The sequence below is a fragment of the Prionailurus bengalensis genome, chromosome D4, assembly GCF_016509475.1.
Source record: "Prionailurus bengalensis isolate Pbe53 chromosome D4, Fcat_Pben_1.1_paternal_pri, whole genome shotgun sequence".
In the NCBI taxonomy this organism is placed as follows: Eukaryota; Metazoa; Chordata; class Mammalia; order Carnivora; family Felidae; genus Prionailurus; species Prionailurus bengalensis.
In genome coordinates, this window is record NC_057359.1 from 82,707,072 (window position 1) to 82,733,814 (window position 26,743).

A 26,743-nucleotide genomic window follows, 5' to 3' on the forward strand; every position below is an offset into this window, starting at 1 on the left:
ACAGCTGGAAAGTGTAGAAGCCATTATTTGAACCAGCATCTGTGCATTTCACCACTAGCCTCTAATGGCTCGTTCTGATATTTCAGTTAGGGCATTGGGATGGTTCTCCTTGGGGAACTATATACAAACATATGCCATTTCATTTCAAGGGAATAAAGGGTGATACAAGATATCTGTCCAGGGGGCACTGAAATGGTTAAGACTCACTGGCGGAGAGCTCACAGGTATAAACAGGCTCACCCAGGGAGGGAGGTGTGAGAAGGGTAGGGGGCTGGGAACAGATCCCAATGCACCCCAACATTTTGGGAGGAAAGAGAGCAAGAGAAGGCCAGGAAGGCAGAAGGGAAGCCAGGGGAGACGGGGAGACTCCAAGGATGGGGGAGTAGGTGAGAGTGGGGAAGGCCTCTGAGAGATCAGAGAGGTCAGGGCTGAAGGTGGCCCCATGTGGCCACAAAGGGTTACCTTTGAGCAGGTTTGCTCAAAGGAGCAGGGTTACCTGAGCTGGTTTGAGCTGAGGCAGAGGAGGTGGAGGAGGAGGAGGAGGAGGAGGAGGAGGAGGAAATGCCCCGCTCCCCCTCCTCCCTCCCTCTTCTCTCCTGCTGTGCCTCCACTGGCCCCCTCCCAGAAGCCAGAGCGAAGGCAGTCCTTGGGACCAGTGGGGTGGAGGGGAGGAGAGGAGGGATCTGTGTAGAGAGTGGGAGACAGAAGAGTGGACACGGCCCCTGGAGAAGGGAGATGCAGGACCCAAGTGGGGGGATCCACCTTGGAGATCGCCTCAGTGGGGAGCAGCCCCGGGCACCATCCCCTCCCCCATCCAGTCCCTGGTGGCAGCAGCCCCCTCCTCACTGTACCCTGAGGTAGATACAATTATCCCAACTTACAGATGGGAAAACTGGGGTCCAGAAGAGTAAAACAGACCAACAAAACTTGCCTAAGGCCACAGGGTAGAACCAGGATTCATACGAAGCAGGGGGGATGCCGAAGCTGGGCTTTACCGGCATATCTCCCTAGGCTCCAGAGGGGGTGGGTGCCCTCAACCAGGGAGAAGCCAGCAAGTAATTCCTGAGCAGAGTGGAGTGCAGCTACTCAGCCTTGAGTCAAGGATTCAAGGAGTGGAAAGGGCTGGTGTCAGGCCACCCCGAGTTCAAATCCCACCCCTGCACTGACTAGCTAGCTGTGGGACCCCAGCAGCCAATCTCACCTCTTGGAGCCTCCGTTTTCTCATCTGCAAAGTGGGGGCAATGCTCACCTTGCAGTGCTGTTGAGGGGGTGAAATGAGGTTATGCTGGTTCCCTTTCCCCCTCCTCACACCTGCCCCCCAGGCCGGGAGGATGGGGAAACGGATTCTCCTAAGGGCCCGTCTCTGTAGACGGGCTGGCCTACTCTCACTGTCTCTTCTCCAGACCCGGACAGGGAGCGGTTTGCCCTGTCTAACCTCCGCTCGCCTGCCATGCCGTGGCTCCTGGCCTCCTCCTTCTCGCTCACGTGGGGCTCCCTGGCCCAGGCTGTTCATTTTCTGCATCCCTCCCTCCCCGTCCACATCCACCCGTCCTCCAGACTTTGCAGGGCACTTCCAGGTCTGGCCACAAGGTGGTGCCCAGCGGCTGCAGGACGCGGGCTGGGGCGCGAACAGGAGTTTGGGCTGGCGTCCTGACCTCAGGGCTCATTGTAAAAGCGTGGATGTTTGTGTCTGTGTATCCAGAGCCCCAGGGGGCTGTGGGAGCCTTGCTGTCCTCCTGTCCGCCTCCTCCCTGGCTGCTTGGATCTCTTAGGAACCTCTGAGACACAGAATAAACAGACGTTGCTCTGCCGCTGCAGCTCATTAAAGAGCTTTACAGGGTGGGAATTTATTTGTTTCACAGATTAGGAAACTGAGTCCCAGGGAAGGAAGTCATATGCCGAGGTCACTCTGCTAATCACTGGTAGAGCTGGGTGCAAACTGGGATCTATCCAGCTGTGGGGCCTGTGCTTTTCCCTGCAGAGTTGAGAGGGGCTTGGTGCTGGTGGGGAGCTCCTGGTATCTGTGAGAGGCAGGGAATTTAAATAAAGGTGGTTTGGGAGTGAGGAGGGTCCCAGAGACCAAGGAGCACCTCCCACCCCAGAGGGAACAAGACTCCAGGGTGGGGATGGGGCAGGATGTGGATGAGGGGTCCACCCAGGCCCTCGGCTCCCTCTCTGAGCACTTTGCCAGGGTTGGAGGACCAGCGGGGCCATAGGCCACGCATGTGGCATGTGATGTCACCACTCTTCTCCCTGCTCTTCTGTGGACCTGCGAGCACAGCCTGAGCTCCCCCAATCAATCAATCAATCAATCAGTCAATCAGTCAGTCAGGTCTGTCTCTCCAGACTATGCCCTCTGGGTGTCAGGTCACATCCCACAGCCCAGCACAAGGTCTGGGTGGCCAGAGTCCATGGTCGTTGAATTGAGCCAAATGGGGTACACTGGCAGAGGCCAGTGGCTACGTTCAGAAAGTCCTTTCAGCAACAGTTTCTTCCTCCCCCGGAGCTGAGTGCAGGGGAGGAAAGAATGGGCTGCTTTTTGATGCTGTGGTGCCTTAGGGATGGCTTGGATTCCCGGGGCCAGGTCCCCCAAAGAACCTCTCCCCTCCATGCAAACAACATTCCCTTCTCCAGCCAGCAGCAAGCAAACATCAAATGCAGCAAGAGATGGTAAGGTCAGACAACAAGAAGGACTTCCCAGCAGGGGAGAGGGAAAGTTTGCTTAGCTAGAGCTGCCATTCAGTAGAATGGGCTGCCTTGGATTGCAGTGAGGTTTCCCGAGTTGCAAACAGCAGAGGCAAAGATTTAGGCCAAGGCGGAGAAACAGAAAAAGTTCAGTTTGGCTGGTGAGAGAGTCAGGGGCCTTATCCTGAGGGCTATGGTATGAGGGGCTGTGTGCGGCAGCGTGGGGCCCCAGGGAGTGAAGGGGAGGGATGGGATTAAGAGACAGTGAGAAGAAGAGCCCCCAGGAGCTGGTGGACTGAGTGTGGGGAGGGGAAGGGGGCTTTGGCCGCAGGGTGGCCGAGGCCTCGTTCAGGTGGGGAGCACTGGGAGGGAACGGGCTGGGTGGGAGGGGCTGGGGCTTCTGAGCAGAGAAGAGGTGTGAGAGGCTGCTGGATGCTCAGGCCTAGGCTGGGGAGGGAGGCCCAGGCTGAGAGGAGATTGGAACGGGGGCCCAGCAGGGTGGGATAACCTAGGACTTGGGAGTAGCTGGCATCATCTGGGGAGAACAGAAATCCCCCCTTCCCTTAGAAGCTGAGGCAGTGGGACTTGAGAGGTGGGAGGAGGGGGGGTTGGGGGGGCACAGAGATCAGATCCGACTGCAGGGGCCCCTAAGGACTGTCTGGAGCCCTGGGGCCTGGGGAGACAGGGTGGGTCAGACCCCTCCTCTCCAGTCTGTCCCCAGTGGAGCAGCCTGGGAGGGCCTGGGGTGGGGGAGGAGGCGGGAGGAGAGGGAGGGAGGGGCCGGGCCTCTGTCCACGGCATTAGTGCTGGTTGGAGGGAGAGGGGGGTGTGGAGCCAGCCAGGCCGCCTGTTCCCACAGCCGCGAGCTGAGCGTGCTGCCATGGCGCTGGCCAGGCCGGGGACCCTGGCCCCCAGGCCCCCGGCCCCTCTTCTGCTGCAGCTGCTGCTCTTGAGTCCTGCCCTGGCCCTCCTGGGTGGTGAGTTGGGGCACAAGCCTTGGGGGGTGGGGGGCTGGGGGTCTGTCTCCCAAAGCAGACACGCCAGGCCCCGGGGCTCTCTGTGTGGGTGCCAGGATGGACTGCAGGGCTGGGCGCAGGCCAAGATGTGGGTGCAGAGGGGTGCGCTGCTGCCGGAACTTGTGTGGAAGAGAGTGCGTCCTGGGACTTTGTTGCTGTGTGGGGTGGTGGGGGGGCTTTGTGAAGGGATCCTGGGATGGGCTGTGCGGCTTGGGAGGGGTGCTGGGGCTGGGAAGTCCTGGGCTGTGAGTGTGGGGGGTTGCAGGTAGTGTGAGCCTCACCCCAGGGTCTGCTGTGAGCGTGCGCTGGGCTGTGGGGTGCGAGCCGTGGGTGTGTTAAAGTTGTGAGCTGTCCCGGGTGAGCGGTGAGCCGTTGTCTGAGGCTTTCTGGGTGAGGTGTGCTGTGTCCGAGCACAACTTGTGGGACAGAAGCTGTCAAGTGGGTTGAACTGTGTCTTAGCTCTGGACATGGGGACATGGGGACGTGGGGTGGGGGCAGCAGACCCCAGCCCAGTGGATTGCAGTGAAGGGGGAGGAGGAGATCAGGGAAACCCGGCAGCTACCTGCATCCCTCCATTTGTGTATTAGCCTTGCCTGCACTGGGGGGCTGGGGGTGCTCTGGGGCCCCTGGGGGTGGCCAGGCACTCAGGAGCATGTGTGCCCACCGCTGTCCCCTCTTTGGCACTCCCACGCCAAGCTGAAAGGGCTTCCTGAAGCCCGACCCCATTCGCCAAACGGTTTTGCTTTTGTCCGAGCAGATTCATGGATTCACGTGTGCACGCCTGGACTTCTTCCTGGGGGGTCTGGGGGACGCTTTGTCTCGGTCACTATAGCTACAGGGCCAGGCCTGGGAAGTCCCCTGACCCCGCCTCCAGTGCTGGAGGAGGGAGGGGGAGCCAACCTGGGCGGGTGGCCTGGGCCTCACTGCAGTGGGAGGGGAGGCGGTGAGGGGACTCACCCCTCAGACTCTCAGGGTGGGAGGTCAAGCCTCCCCAGGCCCCTGGGGGCTTCCTCCCCATTCACGGGGCCTGCCTCACGAAGGCTTCATCTCCTCCTCTCTGCAGGGCCCTTGGGGAGGACGAGGACCCCATTTTGTAGTGGAGGGCACTGAGGCTCTGGCAGGGATGGGGGCTTACGAGCTGGGCCCCTGAGGCAAATCTGGGCTCATGAGAGGAGGTGAGGGTCTGCTCTCTGCTCTCTGCACGTGAGGGGCATGAAATCCTGGTCTGTGGATCTGCTATCCGTCCCTGCCCTCCAATGTCTGCACTCGCATATGCATGTGCACACAGAAAAATGACAGGCTACCTGCAAACACATGCACACATGAACACACAAATCACACACATGCATGCACACACACACACACACACCTGCACACTGGTGTGGCATGCACAAGGGCACACAGCACCACATGAACAGGTGTCCACAGGCACACGCCTGCACACACCAGTGTGCGTGTGTCGACATGTGCATTCATGCTGAAATGTACGTTCACGCGAACCCCGACGCAGAGTCGACACAAAGTAGATGGGTGCTACAGGAAAAACGGACACTGATGTACGTGCTCACCTCCGCACAACCCTGCTGGGGTGCCCAGGGGCGGCCTTTCCCACTGTGATTGCTGTGAGGGGGGCCTCCTCCGGGATCCCCAAAGGCTGGGGTGAGGGCACCGTGGGCATGAGCGTTTCTGGATACCAGCACCCGAGGCCTGAGTGCCAGGAGAGGGGCTGGGGATTGTGCCACCTGAAAAGGAGTTTCTATCCCAGAGGGGATGGGGGTTTCTGGAAGCCCTTGGGCCCCTGGCTCCGCTGCTCTTGCTTGCCAGGCCCGGAGCCGAGCCCCTCCACCCTGGGCCCACGCTGCCACAAAAGCCTGGCTGGTTGCTGTGGAGAGGGCCAAGCATCTTGGAGTACAATGGGGCGTGCTGGGCTCTCACATCCCTCCCCACACCCTGGGAGCCCGCTGACAAAGGGACAGCAGTTCAGTCCCCCAAGTCTGGCCCCTCCTCCAACCAGGGGGGGCCGGCGGGCAGACTGTGGGACAGAGGCAGGGGTGGAACGGGGCGCCACACACATGTGAACCAACCTCAAGACCGGCTGGATAGACACCCTCTGCTCCAGGTAAAGGTTCGTTGGTCAACGAATAAATATTACCACTGACCGCCACCTGGAAGATGCTGTGCTAATGAACTAACATGATGGGCTTTGTTGTTTTTGTTTTTGTTAAAGATTTTATTTATTTATTTATTTACTTACTTACTTATTATTTTTAAGTAACCTCCACACCCAGCGTGGGGCTCGAACTCACAACCCTGAGATCAAGAGTCGCATGCTCTACCGACGGAGCCAGCCAGGCGCGCCACAGGATGGACTTTGAATCTCACCATTGCCCTGTGAGGTCGGCTCTCACCCCCCCCAGTTTACAGAGGAGGAAATGAGGCCCAGAGAGGGTCAGGAACTTGCCCAGAGTCACAAAGCTAGTGTGTGGCAGGGCCTGCATTTCACAGCTGGCTTCAGTGCTAGCCTGTGCAAAGTCACGCCCCTTCTCCGTGCTTCTGCTGAAAGAGGGCAAGCCATGTAGCTCTGAGGGCCATCACAAGAATTTGATGAGAAAACACAGTGGTTCCCCAACTTAGGTTTGGCGTGGAAGTCCCAGTTTCTAAGCACATTTTAGATGGAGACCACTAATAGTTAACAGTGGCCTGTTTGGGCGGCAGAACCTCACCAAGTCCGTCTGGCCCTCACAGGGGCAGTGTCTCCACGGCCCTAGGGCTCTGAGACCAAAGCCAGTGCCAGGCAGCGGGGAGGCGGTGAGTCCTGACAGCCATTGTTGCCATAACTGTTACCAAAATTATAAATATTTACCCCCTGCCCCCTTTTAGCCTTGGGGAATAAACCTTTTTGTAAAAGAGTACTCCAAACTCTCCTGTCTTGTTAGAGTAACTTAGCCCTTTCCTGATGGCTCTGAGGCAGTATTTGTATCATATGGTACTGTTATTCAGTCCTGTCCTCGCGGCCTAGTGATATTACTAGATGGACAGTTTTTGCCCCTGTGTCAGAAGCTCCCACATCTTACAAGATCTTGGGCCACTTCTTAGAAATATCCTCTTTCTTGGAGTGCCTGGATGGCTCAGTCGGTTAAGCGTTTGACTTCGGCTTAAGGGCATGATCTCACAGTTCGTGAGTTCAAGCCCCGCATCGGGCTCTCTGCCGTCAGCACGGAGCCCGCTTCAGATCCTCTGTATCCTCTGTCTCCCTCTCTCTCTGCCCCTCCCCAACGTGACGGTGCCCTCCCTCTCTCTCAAAAGTAAACATTTTTTTTTAAGCATTAAAATTTTAAAAAAGAAAATAGAAGAGAAAGAAATTTCCTCTTTCTTGCCTTGTCAAGACAAGAAGCTTCTCAAAATCCACCCATGAGTAAACACTTCCCATGGGTTGTCAGCAGTGATCACTAGGCCTGTTATAAGTGCACGTAAAGTAGGAGTTACTAAGCACTGAGTCAAGGACAGCTCGCTCTGCCCAGGCTGATCCTGGAACCTCCGTGCCTGCTCCAGCCTTTAGAGACTTTTTCCAGTGCCTGGGGAAGGCTGGGCTGGAATGCACTAAAATGACAATACATGGCTGGTGATTTGGCATTTGCAAAGTGGGAATTTCACAGGCTTTGGGCGATGTGGACCTTTCAGAAGTCTGGAGATGGCAATCTACTTAGTTTTTTGAGGGATAATTTGGGGCAAGTTTATAACCTCTCCGAGTGGGAAGACGGTTTTCTCACCCGGGCCCACCTTTCCTGGTTTGAATCAAATGTAATAATGTAATTATAGATGCAACACGTGCACCACAGCCTGGAGCATATAGTACGAGCTCAGTAAATGATTGCTGTTATATTATTATGGTCGTTCTCTCTGGGGAGAGAATTCCCTTCCTGGTGTCGGGATCTGGGCCTTCCGGGGGGACAGGGCAGCGGGTCAAAGGGGAGGGGCATGTGTCAGTTAATCCCTCCCCTGCCAGGTCGTCCCAGGCAGCCTGAGAGGTCAGGAAGGATTTGTAAAGATAAGCACAGGCCCCTCGTTGCCCTGGCGACAGGCCACGCCCCCCCAGGCTGGCTCAAGGACGGCCCCCCTTTGCCCCACTGCCCTCACCTCTCTGCCTCTCAGCCCAGAGCCAGTCTGGCTTTATGGTCTCACTCCTGCAACACAGAGGACCTAAGGTCAGCGGTTCCGTGCCTCGACGTGCAGAGGATTCCCAGGAAGCATGCTGCAGTGCAGATTCCCAGGCCCCAGGCCCCAGAGCTCTGAATCTCCAGGTCTGGAGCAGGGGTCAGAAATCTGTATTCTTAACACAGGCCGGAGGGTCTGGAAACCCCTGGGGTGAAGACCTGAGTTTGGATTCCAGCCTCTTATGGGCTGTGGGACGGTGAAGTCACTTCATCTCAAGCCTCACTTTCCTTAGCTGTAGAACAGGAATAACAGCACCGTCTATCTCCTAAGGTGAACATTAATTAAGATTAATGGGAATGCACAAGAAAGACGGCTGTCTCTCACAGGCAGGCTTTCGGGGCTACTGCATGCCTTTTGGGACAGGCAGCTCCCTCCCTCTCCACCTGGCTCTCACTGGAGGAGCTCCTTCCTCCCCTGTGGCTGGACTGTGTCTCCTGGGGTCATGGGTCACCTGCCCCACGGTGATGCATCACCTGCCCCATTTCCCTCACACACTGTCTCCCCATCCTGGTCCCATCTGCTCTGAAATGGAAGGCTCTGCACTGGGGGCAAAGCCCCAATCCGGGTGGGGGTCCCTTAGGCCACACGGTAAGGAGCAGCGCCTTGTTGGCATTAAATGAAGGGCCTGCTGGTGCAGGACCCGGAAGCTAGGGCTCCTCAGAGTGGGCGCTATGGTTACTGTCTCCCAGTCCTGGGCTGTGCTGGGTTGACGGACCCTGATCAGAATGGCCACAGCCCTCACCAGGCACCAGGCTTCAGACAGGTCACCTCAGTGGCTCCTCACAACACCCTATGAGGTGGCACTGTTAGAACCCCATAAGCCAGGCCTGTCTGATGCCCAAACTTGTGTCCTTTCCTCAAGGAGCTTGATTCACCCCCACCCCCATCCGGGCATCTTCCCACCTCCCTCAGACCATCTTTCCACCTCCCTCAGACCATCTTTCCACCCCCATCAGACCATCTTCCCACCCCCATCAGACAATCTAGCCCTAAAGGACATGGCTCTAAACTGATCAGCCACAGTGGCTGGGGTGGGAAAAAGAAGGATGAGCTTCCCAGAAGCCCCTCAGAGAGACACAGACACGCTGCCCTCACCTACGTGACCTGGCTTGGGAGGGGGGCTGGGGACTGATGCCTTGAGCTGGGGAGGGGCCTGTGGATGCAGGAGTCCTACAGGGTTATGTCCGCCTGCCCCTTGCAACGCGCTTAGCCCTGGGTGGGCACGAGAGCCCCGGTCAGGGAGTGAGGGAGCCCGTGTTGAGCTGTACCAGGTGCTCTGGGCACTCGGGGGTGGGGCTGACAGCCAGGTTCTCTCCCTGGCGCCATGGTCCACATCTCCATATCCCTGTCCCCCATCCTGCTGGGCCCTGGCTGGGAAGGGTGGGGGTCGGCCAGTGGACGGCCCTGCCTGGTGGAATGTGGATGGCTCTGGAGAGGCTGTTGAGCCTTATCTGGGGGATGGGGGGGGGGGTCTTCACCAAGGTGGGGGAAGGGAGGCACAGGGCCTGAAGCTGTTCCAGGCCTGGTTAGTGTCTGGATGACAACCTGGGCAGAGGAGGAACACCTCTCAGAGCCCCAGGTTGGGGGGGGGGGGGCTCCTGCTCGTGGGTGGTTCCTCTCCCCCCATCACTTACTGAGTTCCCACAAGCGGGCAACTGCATACCTGAGGCTTTGAATCCTCCCACATTCTATGAGGCATGCCCTATTATCATCTCTTTTCTGATGGGAGACAGAAGCTCAGTAGGAGAAATGACTTGCTCAAGGTCTTAGAGCTAGTAATTGAGCTGGGATCTGAACCCAGGGCAGTTTTACTTAAAGCCTAAGTTCTTTTTTTTTCTTCCAAATTTTTATGTAAATTCTACAGTGCAATATCAGTTTCACGAATAGAACTCAGTGATTTGTCAATTACATACAACACCCAGTGCTCATCCCAACAAGTACCCTCAATACCCATCCCCAAACTAGCTCCTCCCCCACCCACCTCCCTCCACCACCCCTCAGTTTGTTCTCTATCATTAAGAGTCTCTTATGGTTTATTTCCCTCTCCCCCCACCCCCCCCTTTCCAAATGTTCATCTGTTTTTTTCTTAAATTCCTCATATGAGTGAAATCATGTCAAAGACTAAACTCTTAATCCAGCACTACAGGCTCTCAGGCAGGTGGGGCAGGGGGCGGGGAGCTGGCTCTCTCGGTAACTTGGCTTCTAGATCAGCCGGTGACCCTCTAACACGGTGGAGGCAGCACAGTGGCCTGAGCCAGGTGTCTGTCAGCAGGTCTCAATACCTGTCCTGTACCCTGTGACCTTGGCCATGCCAGTGGTCAGGCAGTTGCTGAGGGGAGATACAGTGAGGGCCAGGGATCCCCTGAGAGGTTTCTAGGCCCGAGGGGAAAGAAGGGGGTGGGAAGGAGGGACAGGGAGGGGGCCCAGCTCACAGTCCCTGCCTTTGAAGTCCTTCATCTCCGGTTTCACACGGGGATGGAGCTGCCAGACCCCTAGCAAGAGAGGTGGAGGGGACAGTGGGAGGACACCCCCCCCCCCCCGCCCAGGAAACGGAGGAGCCACAGAAGGGAGACCCAGAGCAGACTCCCCTCCCCCCAGGGGGCTGAAACATGTGACAGGCTTGAAGGTCCTCCCAGTGCTAACTTGCCGTGAGACCTCAGGCAAGAGGCTTTGCTTTCTCTTGAGCCTCAATTTGCTCTTTAGTAAAATGGGTATGACAGAGCCTGCCCCAAAGGGCCCCTGCAGGGAGGGGGTCAGACAGTGGAGCGCAAAGCTCCCAGAGTCAGAGGGTGTCTGCCCTCTAATCCTGCCCGGGTGGGGGTGGGTAGCCAGGCATCCGGGTCCCATTTCTCTGCTACGGAGACCCTCCTGATGCGCGTGGCCTGTAGAGTCCCTGGCCCTGCCTCTATCCTCCTGAAAACAGACAGAGCCATGCTGCTTTCCGGCTCTGGGGTGCGCCTGAGTTGTGGGGAGGGGAACGTCCTGGCTCCCCCCACCCAGCCAACTTTCTCTCTTTGCAGGAACAGTGCCATCGGAGACCCCAAGTGTCTGTGCCTCAGACCCGTGCGCTCCAGGGGCCGAGTGCCAGGCTATGGAGAATGGTGGCTACACCTGTGGGCCCACGGAGCCCCGGGGCTGTGCCAGCCAGCCATGCCACCATGGCGCTCTATGTGTGCCCCAGGGCCCAGATCCCGATGGCTTCCGCTGTTACTGCGTGCCCGGATTCCAGGGCCCACGCTGTGAGCTGGACATTGATGAGTGTGCATCCCGGCCCTGCCACCACGGGGCCACCTGTCGCAACCTGGCTGATCGCTATGAATGCCACTGCCCCCTTGGCTATGCAGGTAACAGCCTCAGCCGCCCTGGGAGGAGGTCTGTAATGTCCATCCTGTCCATCCCGTCAGCGGCTCAGGGTGTCAAATCATGAATTCAGCTCCGACTTTAGTGTAGAGACATCCACTCTGGGTCTTGCTACAGAACTGATGCTTCTCGGGCTGATCTGGCAGCTCGGGATGAGAGTACGAACGTGTGAGTGCGCATGGTGCCTGACATTTAACAGACACTGCACAAATGTTATTTCAGTCCCTTCTAGAGTTCAGTTTGGTATAGACTGCAGTTTGGTGCTGCAGTCTATACCGCAGTGGGGAGCCTGCAGTATAGACACTGCTGGTTCTATGTCATCCCTGAATTCAGACAACTGTGCTCTGAGGGCAGAAGGCAGTTTCAGGTCACCCCGGAGCAAGGGGTACAGGCCAGAGGGACTGGGTTCCAGGGGAGATGGATCTCGGCACTTTGGAAACGGGTCCCATGTGTCTTTCTCACCACTCGAGAGTCTCGGTGTCTGGAGTATCAGTTGTGTGTGTGGGAGGGAGGTCACGCCAAGGGCCTGTGTGTCTGCCAGCACCTGCGGGGTGTCTGGGCTCCCTGAAAGTATTTGTGGGAAACGTAGGTGTGTTAGCAGGTGTGCGTGTGCCAGATGTGCGGTGCTTGGGCGCTTTGCGGGAACACTTTCTGGCTGAGTTGTGGATGTGAGTGGGGGCAGAGTCTGCCATGACTCATTTCTCTCCTCCTCCTTCCGTTCCAAGCCAGGCGGGGGAGGCTGGGATTCCAGGCGGCCAGGGCCTGGCTCCCCCTGGCACAGGGAGGGTGGGAGTAGGACTGGGGTGGGAGGAGTGAGGGGGTCACGGGAAGGAGGGGTCATGCTTTGTGCTCACTGAGCTGGGAAGGGGGGACGTTTCCAGCTGGAACCAGCTCAGCTCCTGGCCCCCCAGAACCAACCCCGTTTAGGGGGCAGGGGGCAGGGGGCAGGGCCTCCGGAGTCTACCATGACATGTGGGCTCCCGGATGAACTCAGGCGGCACATCCCCAGACCCTGAAATTCTCCATCTCCCTCTATCTCCACACATCCCCAGTCCCTGGCCAACTGTCTCAGTTTTGGCTCGGACTGAGGGGGTTCCCAGGACCCAGGACTTGCAGTTTTCGAAGCAAGACGGTACAGGGGGAGCCAGGAGAGGCTGGTCACTCCAGCATTTCTCGCAGGGGCACGTCCCTCCACCATGGAGGCCCTCCCTACACGCTCTTCAAAGCCAGCAGAGTGAGCCTTCTGCAGTGTCCACAGCACCGGGTGATTCAGCTGCTTCCAACTTTTAGGATAAGCCCAGATTGGGGCCCCCAATGCCCCAATACCTCCACCCCTGCCTTGCCTCCTCCCCTCTCTCCTTTGCTCCTGCCCCTCCATCCTCCCCTTCCTGAGGGCATCATGCCCCAGCCCTTAGCTACTCCTGACCAGTTCCCCACCCTGGAATCCAGCTGCCATCACAGCCCCATCCCAATGTAGTGCGTGCCACTCATCTTTCAAAAGGCTCTTCTTCCAAGAAGCCTTCCCTGACTCCCAATACCCAAGGCCAAAACCCTGGCTCTTGCTTTTTTGGGATCCAGCATGCTCCCATTGCCGAGTTTATCACAATTAAAAGTCCTCATCTATGTAATACTGGCCCAATCACCGTCTCCCCGGCTAGACCGCTGTGGGCTCAGGAGACAGGGACGTGTGTCTGGTTTCTACCCCATTGCCACTGCTGGCTCAAGAAATACCTGCTCTAGATGAACGGACCAACGGCTTCTCTCCGGAGCCTCAAGTTTCCGCTCCTTGGAACTGTCTGGAGCTGGTTTCAGGGCGGCCTGCCTGGGCCTCTTTCGACCTCCCTCTGGGAGTCCATCCGTCTGTCTGTGTCTTCGGCCCTGTCCAGGGGTGACCTGCGAGACGGAGGTGGACGAGTGTGCCTCGGGGCCCTGCCTGCACGGGGGCTCGTGCCTGGACGGCGTGGGCTCCTACCGCTGCGTGTGCGCGCCGGGCTACGGGGGCGCGAGCTGCCAGCTGGACCTGGACGAGTGCCAGAGCCAGCCGTGCGCGCACGGGGGCCGGTGCCACGACCTGGTCAACGGGTGAGCGGACGGAGGCGTGGGAGGGGGCTGCGCGGGGCGGGAAGGCGGTGGAGGCAGGTGGGCCCCAGGTGCCGTAGTGCTCAGTCCGGGCCGGCCGGGCCTCGCTCCCCGCTCCAGGTTCCGGTGCGACTGCGCGGACACGGGCTACGAGGGCGCGCGCTGCGAGCAGGAGGTGCTGGAGTGCGCGTCGGCTCCCTGCGCGAACAACGCGTCCTGCCTCGAGGGCCTCGGGACCTTCCGCTGCCTCTGCTGGCCAGGTGCGTGCGCGTGCTGGGGCGCACGGGCGCGGCCCCGGGCCGTGGGGCCGGTGTGCGCCTGCGCTCGCCTGCCCTCCGAGGGTGTGCGGGTGACTGCAGCTTCTCAGAACTCAAGGTTTGCAGTAATCTGCCAAATAGGGCTCATCACAGCACCTGCTCCTAGCGTTGTTGCGAGGAAGGGAAAGGTGTAATGCCCGTGGAGCCTCGACAGGTGCAAAGTGCTCCCTAGTGCTGCTAATAATGGTAACAGGACCCTGTTGAGGGCTGCCACGGTCGTGCCTATCCTCCTCATTGCATCCCTCCCTCACCGTTGGTGCCCCTATTCTGAGTTGTCGTCCCAGCCTGGCCCTGGGTTGGCCTGGCACCAGTGGTGGGGTGCGGCCCGGTGACACCGTGTGACAGGCTGCCCGCGCACGTGTGCCTCCAGGCTACAGTGGCCAGCGGTGCGAGGTGGACGAGGACGAGTGTGCGTCGGGCCCCTGCCAGCATGGGGGACAGTGCCTGCAGCGCTCAGACCCAGCCCTCTACGGAGGCGTCCAGGCTGCCTTCCCCGGCACCTTCAGCTTCCGTCACGCTGAGGGTTTCCTATGCCGCTGCCCTCCGGGCTTTGAGGGTGAGTCCCCCTACACCCTTCCAGGGAAGCAGGTCCCTCGGTGTCCGGATGCAGGCCTGGCCCTGCCACACAGGATGCCACCTGCCTGAGTGGCACTTCTTGCCGGGTCTCAGTCTCCATAGCTCTAAAATGGGCCCTTCCAACTCTAGTCTGGTTCTGAGGGCACAGGTGGGAACCACGGCTGGCCCTCTTGCAGGGGACGAATGTGACGTGGATGTGGACGAGTGTGCCTCACGGCCATGCCTCAGTGGAGGCCGCTGCCAGGACCTGCCCAATGGCTTCCAGTGCCACTGTCCGGATGGCTACACAGGTGCCTGGGGGTGGGCTGGGCTCCGGGGCAGAGCCAGGGCAGAGTTGGTGGGCCTGGGGTGAGAAGGTTCCTCTGGCTGATATGTGGAGGCTGGAATGATGGGGATGAGGAGATCAGGAAGGAGGTGGGTGTGGGGGTCCAGGTGACAGCTAAGAGGGGCTGAGTGGGGACTGACCGGGCTTTGGAGGTGAAAGCGGAGGAAACTAATTGGACTGAGAACCCTTAGGAGGGACAGTCTGCCGGCCCTAGGGGTTAGTCCAGGTGTGAGTGGGAGATGTCAGGAATGCTGGCTGCTTCTGCCCTGGGTGATGTTGGGTGAGCCTTGTCCGTTCTGAGTCCGGGTGTCTGTGGAGCACCCATAGGGAGGAGCCTGGGTGGGGGTTGGCAGTCCTGGGACTGGGGCCTGGGAAAAGCCACAGACTGAGGGTCAGGAGTACAATTGTGGCAGCTGGGGCCACGGGTGGCCAAGGCTGTCCGGGAGAATGTGTGCAGTCATGCGCAGAGAGAACTCTAGGCACCTGGCATCCAAGGGCTGGGCAGAAGCCGACGGGCCTGCAGGGAGAGGACGGCAGTTTGGCCAGGACAGAAGAGGTGAAGGGGGGCATCACCACTTGACCTCTGGGGAGCTGCTGCCTATGGGGCAGGAGTTGGGCTGCAGAAAGCCTCTCCCTGCCTTGGGTACCGCAGATGCGTAGACACACAGTTACTCTTGCGCAGATACTGGTGAACCCGAAGAACTCACACGCTCTCTGAGTGTCCCTGCCCCCTCTGGAATGCCTGTGACACTTCCCCCACACCGGCCCACATTCCTGCCTGGGCACACTGCCTCCTCTCCCTGGCAGGTTTCCTGGGCACTGGCTCCCCTGCCCAGGGGAACGAGGTGGTGATTACCGTCCCTCCCACCTCAGCTGCCCAGAGATGCTGGGCTCGGTGTCCCCTACCCCCGGGGTGGCCACCACCCCCGGGTGCCCTGAAAGCCCGTCTTCTGTGCCCCGCGGGCCAAGATTCCCAAGTCCTGCCCGGGAGCAGTGGCCTTGCAGGCCCCTGGCACACACTGCCCCCCCCCCCCCCCACACACAGCACATGCTGCCTCTGAACAGCGTTTCTGTGCATTTCGTTCCCTCCTTGTCACCCCACCCCCGTGAGGTAGGGTTCTTACACATGAAGCAATGGATGCTTGAGAGAGGGGTGTCATTTCCCGAGGTTCACCAGCGTCAGCCAAAGCCCAGCTCCTCCCCAAGCTGAGCTCAGCGGACGGGTGACAGGGAGGTCAGGTCTGAGGTCAGGGACAGGGCGGGGGAACCCCGCTGTAGGGCTGTGCTGCTTGCCACTGTCCACCCCCATCCTCCCTTTGGGTCGTGCTGGCCTGGGGGAGGCCAGTGCCTGGCATTCCTGAGGCAGTTCTGAAGGAGGCGGCTGGCCAGGCGGGGAGCTCTGCTCCCTGGGCTCAGCACCCACCCACCAGTCTCGGCCATCCATGGGAAAATGCAATGGGGCCGCGGGCTCTGTGGACCTTCCTGGGGGGCCTGTGGCTCCTGGCAGGTATGCAGGGCCTTGGACAGGGTGAGGTGTGGCCGGCTGTCCCCAGGAGGCCGTGGTGTCTGTGGGCTGACTGGGACCAGGATTCAAATCCTGGTGGCTTTTCTGGGCCTGGGCCCCTCCAGCTGGGATATGGGTCGGGTCAAGGGCCAGCCTTGGTTGTTTTATGGAGGCTCTGACTGAGTTGGGGTTGGGCTGTGGTCTCTTGACCCAAACTGGGACCAGAGCACCTCGTGTGGGAGCTCTTGGAGGGGAGGGTGATGTGGCCCCTTCAGCATGGGGCCCTGGGGGCAGAGGGACTGGGGGATGAAGACTGGATGCATATGCCCACCCCCGCTCCCTCCTCCATCTGGCACTCTGTCCACAAAAGCTGTGCCAGACCCCTTGCTGGGCACCAAGGACGTATTCAGGTCCCTGGAGGAGATCCCAGCTGAGTAAACAGATACTTTCAGTACAGGGTTCTGGGGAGCTATGTCTGGGGATGGGCAAGGAGTCGGGAGTGACACGATAGCTTGGGAATCAGAGAAAAAGCCCCTTAGGGGACTGACCCTTTGAATTTGGGCTTTGCAGGGTGAATAGGAGTTTGAAGGCAGGGTCAGTGAGGAGGAGGCGGAGGCATTCCAGGGAACAGTATGAGCAAAGCCCCCAGAGAAATGCTGTCCAGGAAATGCCTGGAGGAACAGGCAGTTGGAGGTGTGTGGGGAGCAGGGTTGAGACTTGAGGGCCTGGGAGGGCCCAGCCCCCAAGGGATGTGGAATGCCAAGGTGAGTGAGTGAACCTTAAGCAGTAGGGGAATCTGGCCGGGCCAGGAGATGGATGGTAGGGGTGGTTGAAGGCAGGCAAAGTAGAGGACACTAGACTGTGGCCCTCAGAGCCGATGAGGCAGACGGGTGGAGTAGGGGAAAGGCGGGGGGAGGGGGGACAGAGAGTGCTTAGGGGATTGAATCCACGGGGCATGGAGGCCCACCAGACATGGTAAGGGAAGGGGCATCTTAGATACCAGCCTCCAGGGACTTCAGGAGACCATGAGAAATCTTTTGGGAATTAGGAATTGGTTTGGTTGACAGGTGCTGAGATCCCTGTCCCAAAAGGTGTGTAAGTTCTGCATCAAGATTGTGGTTCTTGCCTTGAGTGCTGAACCTTGGCCTGGTCTCTCCTGAAGGCCTGACGTGTCAGGAAGATGTGGACGAATGCCTGTCGGAGCCCTGCCTCCATGGCGGGACCTGTGATAACACTGTGGCAGGCTATACCTGCTGGTGCCCGGAGACCTGGGGCGGGCACGACTGCTCTGTGCGGCTCACCGGCTGCCAGGGCCACACTTGCCCACCCGCTGCCACCTGCATCCCCATCTTCAAGTCTGGGCTCCATAGCTATGCCTGCCGCTGCCCACCTGGTACCCACGGACCTTTTTGTGGCCAGAACACCACCTTCTCTGTGGTGGCGGGGAGCCCTGTGCGGGCCTCGGTGCCAGCTGGAGGTCCCCGGGGTCTGGCACTGAGGTTTCGCACCACACTACCTGCCGGTGCCTTGGCCACTCGCACTGACACTCAGGACAGCTTGGAGCTGGCACTGGCGGGGGGCACGCTTCAGGCCACACTCTGGAGCCATGGCAACACCACCGTGCTTCCCCTGGGGCCGCTGGACCTGGCCCTAAATGATGGCCACTGGCACCAAGCCGAGATTTCGCTCCGCCCGGGGGTCCTGGAGCTGCGGCTCTGGCATGAGGACTGCCCTGCCCGGCTGTGTGTGGCTTCCAGTCCTGTGGCCCCAGCTCCCGTGGCTTCTGTGGCCCCGACGCCTGCCAGGTTCTGCTCTGCCCAGCTGGGTGGCGCAGCCTTCGAAGGCTGCCTCCAGGACGTGCGTGTGGACGGTCACCTCCTGCTGCCTGAGGATCTCGGCAAGAATGTCCTCCTGGGCTGCGAGCGCCGTGAACAGTGTCAGCCTCCGCCTTGTGCCCATGGAGGGGCCTGTGTGGACCTGTGGACTCACTTCCACTGCAAATGCCCCCGGCCCTACAGTGGTCCTACATGTGCTGATGGTGAGGAATAAGCCCGGGGGACCCTGGGGCAGAGAGTATGCCTTCCCCTCGCTCACAGGCCTCTCACCTGATACCCTCTCTCCCCGCAGAGGTTCCTGCTGCCACCTTTGGCTTGGGGGGCACCCTGAGCTCTGCCTCCTTCTTGCTCCACCAGCTGCCAGGCCCCAACCTCACCGTGTCCTTCCTCCTCCGTACTCGGGAACCTGCTGGCCTGCTGCTCCAACTTGCCAATGACTCAGTAGCTGGGCTAACAGTATTCCTGAGCAAGGGCCAGATCCAGGCTGAGGTGCTGGGCGGGCCCGCTCTGGTGCTCCCTGGGCGCTGGGATGATGGGCTCCGCCACCTGGTGACGCTCAGCTTCGGGCCTGACCAGCTGCAGGGCTTGGGGCAGGAGGTGCACGTGGGTGGGAGGCTCCTCCCTGCGGACGCCCAGCCCTGGGGTGGGCCCTTCCGAGGCTGCCTCCAGGACCTGCGACTCAATGACCTCCACCTCCCATTCTTTCCGCCGCTGCCGGGGAACTCAAGCCAGCCCGGCGAGCTGGGCAGCAGGCAGTCCTGGAACCTCACCAAGGGCTGCGTCTCCGAGGACACATGCAGTGTGAGTTCCCTGGGGAAAGGGGTGGGTCCCTTTCTCCAGGGTCTGTCGTGCATCACGGGGGGTTAGCATCCCCTTCTACTGGTGAGGAAAATGGCAGGAGGTGAAGCACTGTGTCCAGGTCACCGCTGCTAGAGACTGGATTCACATTATTCTCTCTGGCCCAGCTGCTCTTGCCCTCTGGTGGTCCCCATACCTCCCTCCCCAGTCTTGGTCTGAGACAGACACCCGGGCCCAGGCAGAGGGCTGGCTGAGCCTTTCTGTAGGAGCTACCTGGGGGACAGGGACATCCCTGGGTCCATGAACAAAGCACCAGCCTTGGAATAGACGGGAGTTTGAACTCTGGCTCCTCTGTTTACTGGCTGGGTGAGTCAGGCAAGTGGCTTCTCCTCTCTGAGCCTCAGTTTCTCGATCTGTAAAATAGGGACAATGGTGACATCCTCTCTAATTGTCTGTGAGGAGTTAATGTGTCTGTAGTGGTTATGGAGGGGTGGTGATAGCCCCCAGGCCTGAGCCAATCCCTGCCCTGATTCTTCTGCAGCCTGACCCCTGTCTCAATGGTGGAATGTGTCTCGTCACCTGGAATGACTTCCACTGCACCTGCCCTGTCAACTTCACGGGGCCAACATGTTCCCAGCGGCTGTGGTGTCCTGGCCAGCCCTGCCTCCCGCCTGCCACCTGTGAGGAAGTCCCCGATGGCTTTGTCTGTGAGTGTGTACCGTGGGCAGCCCACATGCTGGATCCTGGACACCCAAGCTGAGTTAGAGCCCGCTCTTACCCTGAGGGCACATAGTGGACCAGGATGCCAACACCCCCAGCCCAGCATGGTTAGGCCGCTGCATGCAGAGGGACAGGTTTTCTGGAGGAAGACAGCATTGACCAGGTTTCCAAGGGCAAGACTGGGCATAGGGGAGGACATTTTAGGGAAGAACAATAGCACCCGCAAAGGCCCTGGGGTTTATAAGAACAAGTGAAACATAGTTACAGGTGTTAGAGTGGAGCTATTGCCAGGAGGGGCCTTGAAAACTAGGCCAGGCAGCTCAGGACTTGTTCCCAAGAGTCGTGGGGAGCCATGGGGCCGTTTTAAGCAGGAGAAGGACATGATCAGCATTTTAAAGAGATGACTGCATTTCATTAAAATGCATGATCAGCATTTAAAAATCTGCGTTTAAAAAAGATGCTGCAGTGAATAGCCTCAGTGATGAGACAGAGCCAGTACACTGAGGAGGGAAGGGGGCAGATTTTTTGAGGCGTAACTATTGCCTGGTCTGTGACCTGGAGGGTAGGGTGGGCCATGGTAGGGTAGGGGCAGGTGTCCCCAGCACGGCCGGAAGTTGGTTCTCCGAGGTACAGAATTATGAGTGAGTGGAAGCCACAGCCGGGGGGGGGGGGGGGGGGGGGGGGGGGGGGGGAGGGGAGTAGTTCCTGGGATTAGATGACAGGCCGGTGTGTGTGACCCCTCGAGATGGACAGGGGCAGTGGGGACGGCAGGTGTCTCACCCGGGTGTTCGGGCCCGGGTGGAGGCCGCTGGGCCATTCCCTGACGCTCCCTCTCCCCGCAGGTGTGGCCGAAGCCACGTTCCGCGAGGGCCCCGCCGTCGCTTTCAGCGGGCACAACGCGTCGTCGGGGCGCTCGCTCAGCGGCCTCTCGCTGGCCTTCCGCACGCGTGACTCCGAGGCCGCTCTGCTGCGCGCCGCCGCGGGCGCCCACACCGTCTGGCTGGCCGTGCGCAACGGCTCCCTGGCGGCGGGCGTGCGCAGCGGCCGCGGCCAGCCCGGGGCGGTGCTGCCGGCGTCGGGGCCGCGCGTGGCCGACGGCGCCTGGCACCGCGTGCGCCTGGCCATGGAGCGCCCGGAGGCCGCCGCGTCGCGCTGGCTGCTGTGGCTGGACGGTGCGGCGACGCCCGTGGCGCTGCGCGGCCTGGCCGGCGACCTGGGCTTCCTGCGCGGTCCGGGCGCCGCGCTCGTCCAGCTGGCCGAGAACTTCACCGGCTGCCTGGGTCGCGTGGCCGTGGGCGGCCTCCCGCTGCCCCTGGCGTCCCCGCGGCCCGGCGCGGCCCCCGGCTCGCGGGAGCACTTCTCGGCCTGGCCCGGGGCGCCGGCCCCGCCCCTCGGCTGCCACGGCGCGCGCGTGTGTGTCCCCTCACCCTGCCTGCACGGCGGCGGCTGCCGAGACCTCTTCGACGCCTTCGCCTGCGCCTGCGGCCCGGGCTGGGAGGGCCCGCGCTGCGAGGCCCGCGCCGACCCGTGTCGCTCGGCGCCCTGTGCTCGAGGCCGCTGCCACTCGCGCCCCGACGGCAGTTTCGAGTGCCGCTGCCCGCCTGGCTTCGTGGGCCCGCGCTGCAGGTGCGGAGGGCCGGCGCGGCCTGCGCTCAAGGGGCCCTGTGGGTTGTCCGGGCGGGTGGGGGTGGGGGTGCGGCCCTCAGGGGTGGGGTGGGGGCGCCGAAGCCCCCCCCCCCCCCCCCCCCCGCAGCCGATGCTCTGGTTCCGTGGGCCAGTCACTTCCCTTCTCGGAGCCTCCGTGCCCTCATCTGTGAAATGGGAACAGCAGGCCCCTAGGGTTGCCAGCTAAGACCCAGAACAGTTTGAATTTGAGATAAATAACGCTCTCGTCTGGGGGTGCAGGGGGAACACAGGGCTAGGTTTGGAAGAACACCTGGAGGCTTTCCTGCCTAGCCGCCCACCATTCACGTTCATGCCCATTAGTCCCCTGAGGATGATGACAGGGGCAGAAGGAGATGGTTGGAAGTTTTGACACTTCCCCCTGTCAGTCTGGTTTCGACTCCCTACTCCGTTCGGAAGCAAGCTTAGGGAGGGTTGTCTGGCCTGACTTCCCCCTTCCCCAGGCTCAAATTTTACGTTTAGGAACATGGTTTTTGTTCCAAGGAGAGTCCTGACATTTCATCAGCTTCTCAAAGGACTCTCTCTGTGGGGAGAGGTTCCCGTCCAGGGTCTGAAGGTTGTGCACTATGTTGGGGGTGGGGACCACCCTATGCCCCATCCCTTCCACCTCAGACACCACTAAGTCTGTGGCAGGTGGGCCCCAAATTCCACAGCTCAGAACACAGAGGCTCCAGTGGCCTGTTGTAGCCTCAGGGGCTGGGGCCAGGTCCCCCGGATGCCGCCCCCAGCGTAGACATTGTGTTTTCTCCCCAGACTGCCTGTCCTGCCAGAGGCGTGCAGCTTGAACTTCACCTGCCTCAATGGTGGCCCCTGTGAGGGTGGGCCCCGGGCTGCCAACTGCAGCTGCCAGGAGGGCTTTTCTGGCCAGAGGTGGGTCTGGGGGCCGGGGGCCTGGGAGCTGGGCACGGTGGGCCCCTGGATGCCCTCCAACCAGGGCAGGCAAAGTGGGGTGTGGATCCTTGCTCACCATCCCACCCCTCACTGTGATCACAGTGCCAGACAACCTACCTCTGCCACTCGAGTGCTTTTCTCCTGGGCTTTCCAAGGCCGTCCTCTGTTATGCTGTCACCTGGGGAAGTAGTTGCCTGGTGGTGTTTCTTAGAGCCTCGTCCTCAGCCCGCCTGCCTCGGGTCGCCCAGGGGGACTGGACAGGTGCAAGTTCTGGGCCCACTCCGCAGAGAGGGCATCAGCACACCTGGGCAGCCGCCCTGTGCTTCCGATGGAGCCAGTCATCCTCAGCCATGAGCTGGGGCAGAGGGGGGTGGTGGTGGACGTCCCAGTATGCTTCAGTCACCTGCCGGGGACAGCCCATGGGGACAGCGGATGGACACCTGTGTATTGGTTGAGGGTGGGGGGAGTGTTGAGAAGCTAAAGCAGATGGGGGAAGAAGGCAGCTTCCTCAGCCTTTACCTTCTCTGCTTCCCAGATGTCAGATCCCCTGTGAAGCCAACCCCTGCTTGAACGGGGGCACCTGCCGGGCAGCCGGTGGGGTGTATGAATGTATCTGCAGTGCGAGGTTCTCAGGCCAGTTCTGTGAAGTGGTGGTGAGTGATGCTACAGGGGCTTGGGGGGTGTCCTGTCTTGGACGTTAGCGAGATGATTGGGGGATGGGGGGTGGTGCGGAGAGCATGTACGGCCCACTGTTCCTGGACCAACCCTGTCCTGGGGTACGGACTAGTGGGGAGAGCCTGGGGGGCCCGCCCTCCCTCTGGGGACTGGCAGGGAAATGGCTGGGCACGGCCAAGTCCTACTGGGGATCAGGATTCGGGACCCACAGGATCTTGGAATTCTGGGATTTCAGTTGGCCGATACACGAGCCTGTAATCTCCAGTCGTCTGTGTGCCAGAATTCTAGAGCAGGACGATTTGGAGAGCCCAGGATTCTGAGCCAGAGCAGGCTCTGCGCCCAAGGCAGTCCGTGACCGCAGGGAGGCTCAGCTGAGGAGGGGCCCAATAGATGGGGCCCAGCAGGCCGCTTGAGCTTAAACCTCCTTCCCACCGAGGGGTGGAACAGGTGCCATAGGCCCAGTGGGCAGTGAGCCCACAGTGGGTGCTAATGGGAGAGACGTAGGCCGGGAGGCCTGGGGAGGAGCCTTGATCTCCACAGGCTTCTGGCAGCCCGGGTCATAAACCCGCAAATCCCCTCTGCTTCTGGGGAATGTTTCCTTTCAAGTTGAGCTTTACGGCCTCTGTCTCCTCCACCTACCCTCCTCCCAGGGCCAAGGGAGGAGATGGCTTTACAGCTCCCCAAGAAGTGCCCAGGGGTGGAGGCTGGTGAGGGCCCACTCGGGGCTGCTATGAATTTTTCTCTACAGCCTTGGATGCCTTTTCTCATTCAGGGCTGGGTACTGGGACTTGGGATGCAGGTCACAATGGGCTGAGAGGCTTCACGGGACAGAGGGAGGGCCGGGGAGTGTGAGACTCTTAGGCTCCAGAATCCAGGAATTTGGTGATTTAGTGGGAGGTGGGGGGGGGGGGGGCGCTTAACAATTCCAGGCCCGTAGAATCTTCGCTGGTGGCATCCTGGCAGTCTGTGACTGGAGATGGAGAGGTCTTCTGGGCTCCCTAAAGCTTGGTCTCAGTCTCCCTAGCTGGGCAGACCCTGGTGGATTCTGAGCTCCCCATCAGCTAGGTCGGCCTGCCCCCTCCTTCCTGCCCTGCACAGGCCACCTGGCCGGGGAGCCTCTCTTACTGCTTCCCGAGAGGCCTCCCACTTTAGAGTTAAGCATGGTCTCCACAGACACTAAAAAACCAGACCACCCTTTGGGATGGAGAGGGATCAAGTCCCCGTGGCCTCAGATTGGAAGAGTTTACTGCAGGGCGGGGGAGGCCGAGTTGGGAGGCTGGGTGGCAGGGGCCATCTCTGGCCACTAAAGGAAGGGCCTGCAGCTGGAATTCAAGACTGAAGGACGGTGGTGTGGCCACGGCATGGGCACTGGGGGCAGACGGAGGAGACTGCCGTCCTGGCTTGCTAGTCATGTGGGGGAATCTGGGAAAAGCCCCTGTTTTCTCCTTCAGTACTTACCAAGAGCTACCACGCAGGCCTTGCTCTGGGCACTTGGAATTTACTGGTGAACAAAATAAAGCAAAGATTCCCGTCCTTAGGGACACGAGGGAGTGTCCTCACTCCCCCTTCGTTAGACCGCTGTAAGTGTCACGTAAAACCCCATGCACAGGCTCGCACCCTCCTTCTCCCCGGTCTCAGGCCTGGTGACTTGGTCTCTTGCAGAAGAGCCTGCCGCTGCCACTGCCGTTCCCGCTGCTGGAGGTGGCGGTGCCCGCGGCCTGCGCCTGCCTCCTCCTCCTCCTCCTGGGCCTCCTCTCAGGGATCCTGGCAGCCAGGAAGCGCCGCCAGTCAGAGGGCACCTACAGCCCGAGCCAGCAGGAGGTGGCTGGGGCCCGGCTGGAGATGGACAGTGTCCTCAAGGTGCCGCCCGAGGAGAGACTCATCTAGGCCTGCCTGGCTGCGGGCTCTGGCACCTGCGAGGTGCGTCTACTGAGGACCCAAGGAAGCCGCTTTCAGGAGCCTGCGGGGAAGTGGCTGGCCTCTTACCAGCCTTGGGGAGCTGCCGGAGAGCCTGGGAGACCTGCTGGGCAAGTGTCACCTTTGCCGGCAGCCCCTGCCTGCGCCCCATTTGTGGACGGGAGAGGGGAGCACCGCGGGAAGCACTCAGGGATGCAGACCGGGGCCTGGTAAGGCCGTGGACGTCTCCATCGGACCTGCCAGCTCTTGCCCTGGCAGGCGGACTGCTGTGCCGGGAGGGGCACACGCAGGTGCACACGGTGCGTTCAGAAGTGCGTGTGGGCACGTACCTGGGGACTGCTGATCTGCAGATGCCAGTGAGAGTGTTCTGGATGGGGCTCGTGGGCCTGTCCGTGCCTTTGCTGTGGGCGTGCAGGACCGTGTAGTGGATGCAGGCCCCATAGAGGTGCGGCTGGGCAGCGGGGATACCCTTCGCAGCCCTGGGGCAGGGGCAGTACGTGTTCTCCGGGAGGCCAGGCCAAGGCTTGCCCAGGGACCGAGAGCCCCCCAGCTCTGGCGTCTTCTCCCATGTCTGAGGCTGTCCCCAACCTGGAGGCAACTGGGAAACCGGAAGGAGGGTGGTCATCAGCCAGCGGCCCCTGGCTCCCAGGACAAATGCTCCTTTCGGCAGTTGTGTGGCAGAGTCGGACCACAGCCAGGGCGGATCTGCGGGAGCAGAGGACGGGCTGCCCCAGCCGTCCCACCTTGCGGCCTCCGCCTACCTCACGGCGCTGTGGTGAGGATCAGTGGATGACAGCGGGGAAAGAGCCTGGGATGGTGTGCACTACTGGGTTGTCTGGATCACCCTTTTAGCTTTCAGGAAGGGTTGTCCCTCTGGCTGGAGCCGAGAGAAAGTTGGGGGTAGGCTTTCCCGGGGGCCTGCAAGCGGGCCAGAGGATAAAGGAGCAAAACTTCTGCCTCCCCCCCGCACCCCCCCCCCCCCGCCACGTCCCGCCTGACCACCTCTGGTTCTCCAGGGCAAGCACTCCCCAGTCACAGCTGCCTGGCGAGGCCATTCCTTCACCTACAGACCAGTCATCTCTCTAAATGGCTGGGGGGCAGGGGGGAGGTGGATTCAGGACTCACAGGAAGTCCTCCGAGTTGTTTGCTGAACTCAGCAAATGTTGGCATGGCCTCTTTGTGTCAGGGCTGGTCCTGCAGACACAGACACAGACACAGAGGAAGAATGTGCTGCTTTCCTTCCAGTCAGTCCCTTCCCTGGTAATGCCATCACACTGATCCCAGAGGAGCACCCGCCCTCTCGGCACCCGGTGCTGGGCCTCCTCCCAGCCCCACGGAGTCCCTTTGTCCCTGACCTGGAGACATGCCCTTCTGTCCCTCCTGTTTCCTTGGCCAGCACCTCCTGTGCCACGGCCAGGGGACCCCTTCCCAGTTTTAGATTGGCGGTTGACTTTCCCCGGCTCCCCTCGGGGTCTCAGGCAGCTTCCAGAGGCACAGGATCAAATCTGTGGGAGAACCACGTGGTGATGAGGGGTAAGGGAGCATGTGGGCGGCTCAGACTGAGGGGTTCAGCTGAGGCTGGGACAGGAAGGGCCCTGAACACTAGGGTAAGGGGCTTGATGAGTCCTTATCCTGTAGGAGGTGGGACCTTTCCCCCAACCTTCTCCACTAGGACTCCTGGGAAGGTGGGGGAGGAAACATCTGGTACCAGCACCTTAGCCACAGCTGGTGCTTTGGTTATTTACTTTATTAAGTCAGGGATTTGACACACCTGTGTCCTTGCAGACTCCTAAGACACACGGAACCCCAATAAATAAAAGTGCCACTTTTTGGGGAGCCCTATGTTGTCCTCCTCTCTTGTCCTTTTCAAGGACAGCCCAGGGACGGGGACACGACCGGATGATGGGCACATGAAGGGTGACTGGGTGTGTTTAATACCTACTCTGGGTGCTTGGTCCCAATCTCCCCCAACACAACAGAGGTGTTGGTTTTTAAGGCTCTGCCCTTGCTAATGACCTATCTATGGGGCTGAATTTCCTGCTGTTCCCTTGAACTTGTTTCCTGGAGCGTGGGCACTTTCAACACCACCGGTGACCTGCAGCCCTGCTCCAAGGACTGGCCAGGCCTGGGCATGCCTGTGACTACCC

General features: G+C 60.3%; 1 protein-coding gene across 1 annotated transcript; it reads left to right on the plus strand.

Annotated features, from left to right (window-relative positions):
• Positions 1-3,490: 3,490 nt before the first annotated feature.
• Positions 3,491-26,432, plus strand: CRB2 (crumbs cell polarity complex component 2). Its single transcript, XM_043566879.1, has 13 exons — positions 3,491-3,662; positions 10,937-11,260; positions 13,163-13,358; positions 13,476-13,615; positions 14,043-14,228; positions 14,425-14,538; positions 17,240-18,115; positions 18,205-18,713; positions 19,252-19,417; positions 20,273-21,056; positions 21,867-21,983; positions 22,540-22,657; positions 24,342-26,432. Exons 1-13 carry the CDS (start codon positions 3,566-3,568, stop codon positions 24,564-24,566), a joined length of 3,852 nt encoding a protein of 1,283 aa, XP_043422814.1. The 5' UTR covers positions 3,491-3,565; the 3' UTR covers positions 24,567-26,432.
• The last annotated feature ends 311 nt before the right edge of the window (positions 26,433-26,743 follow it).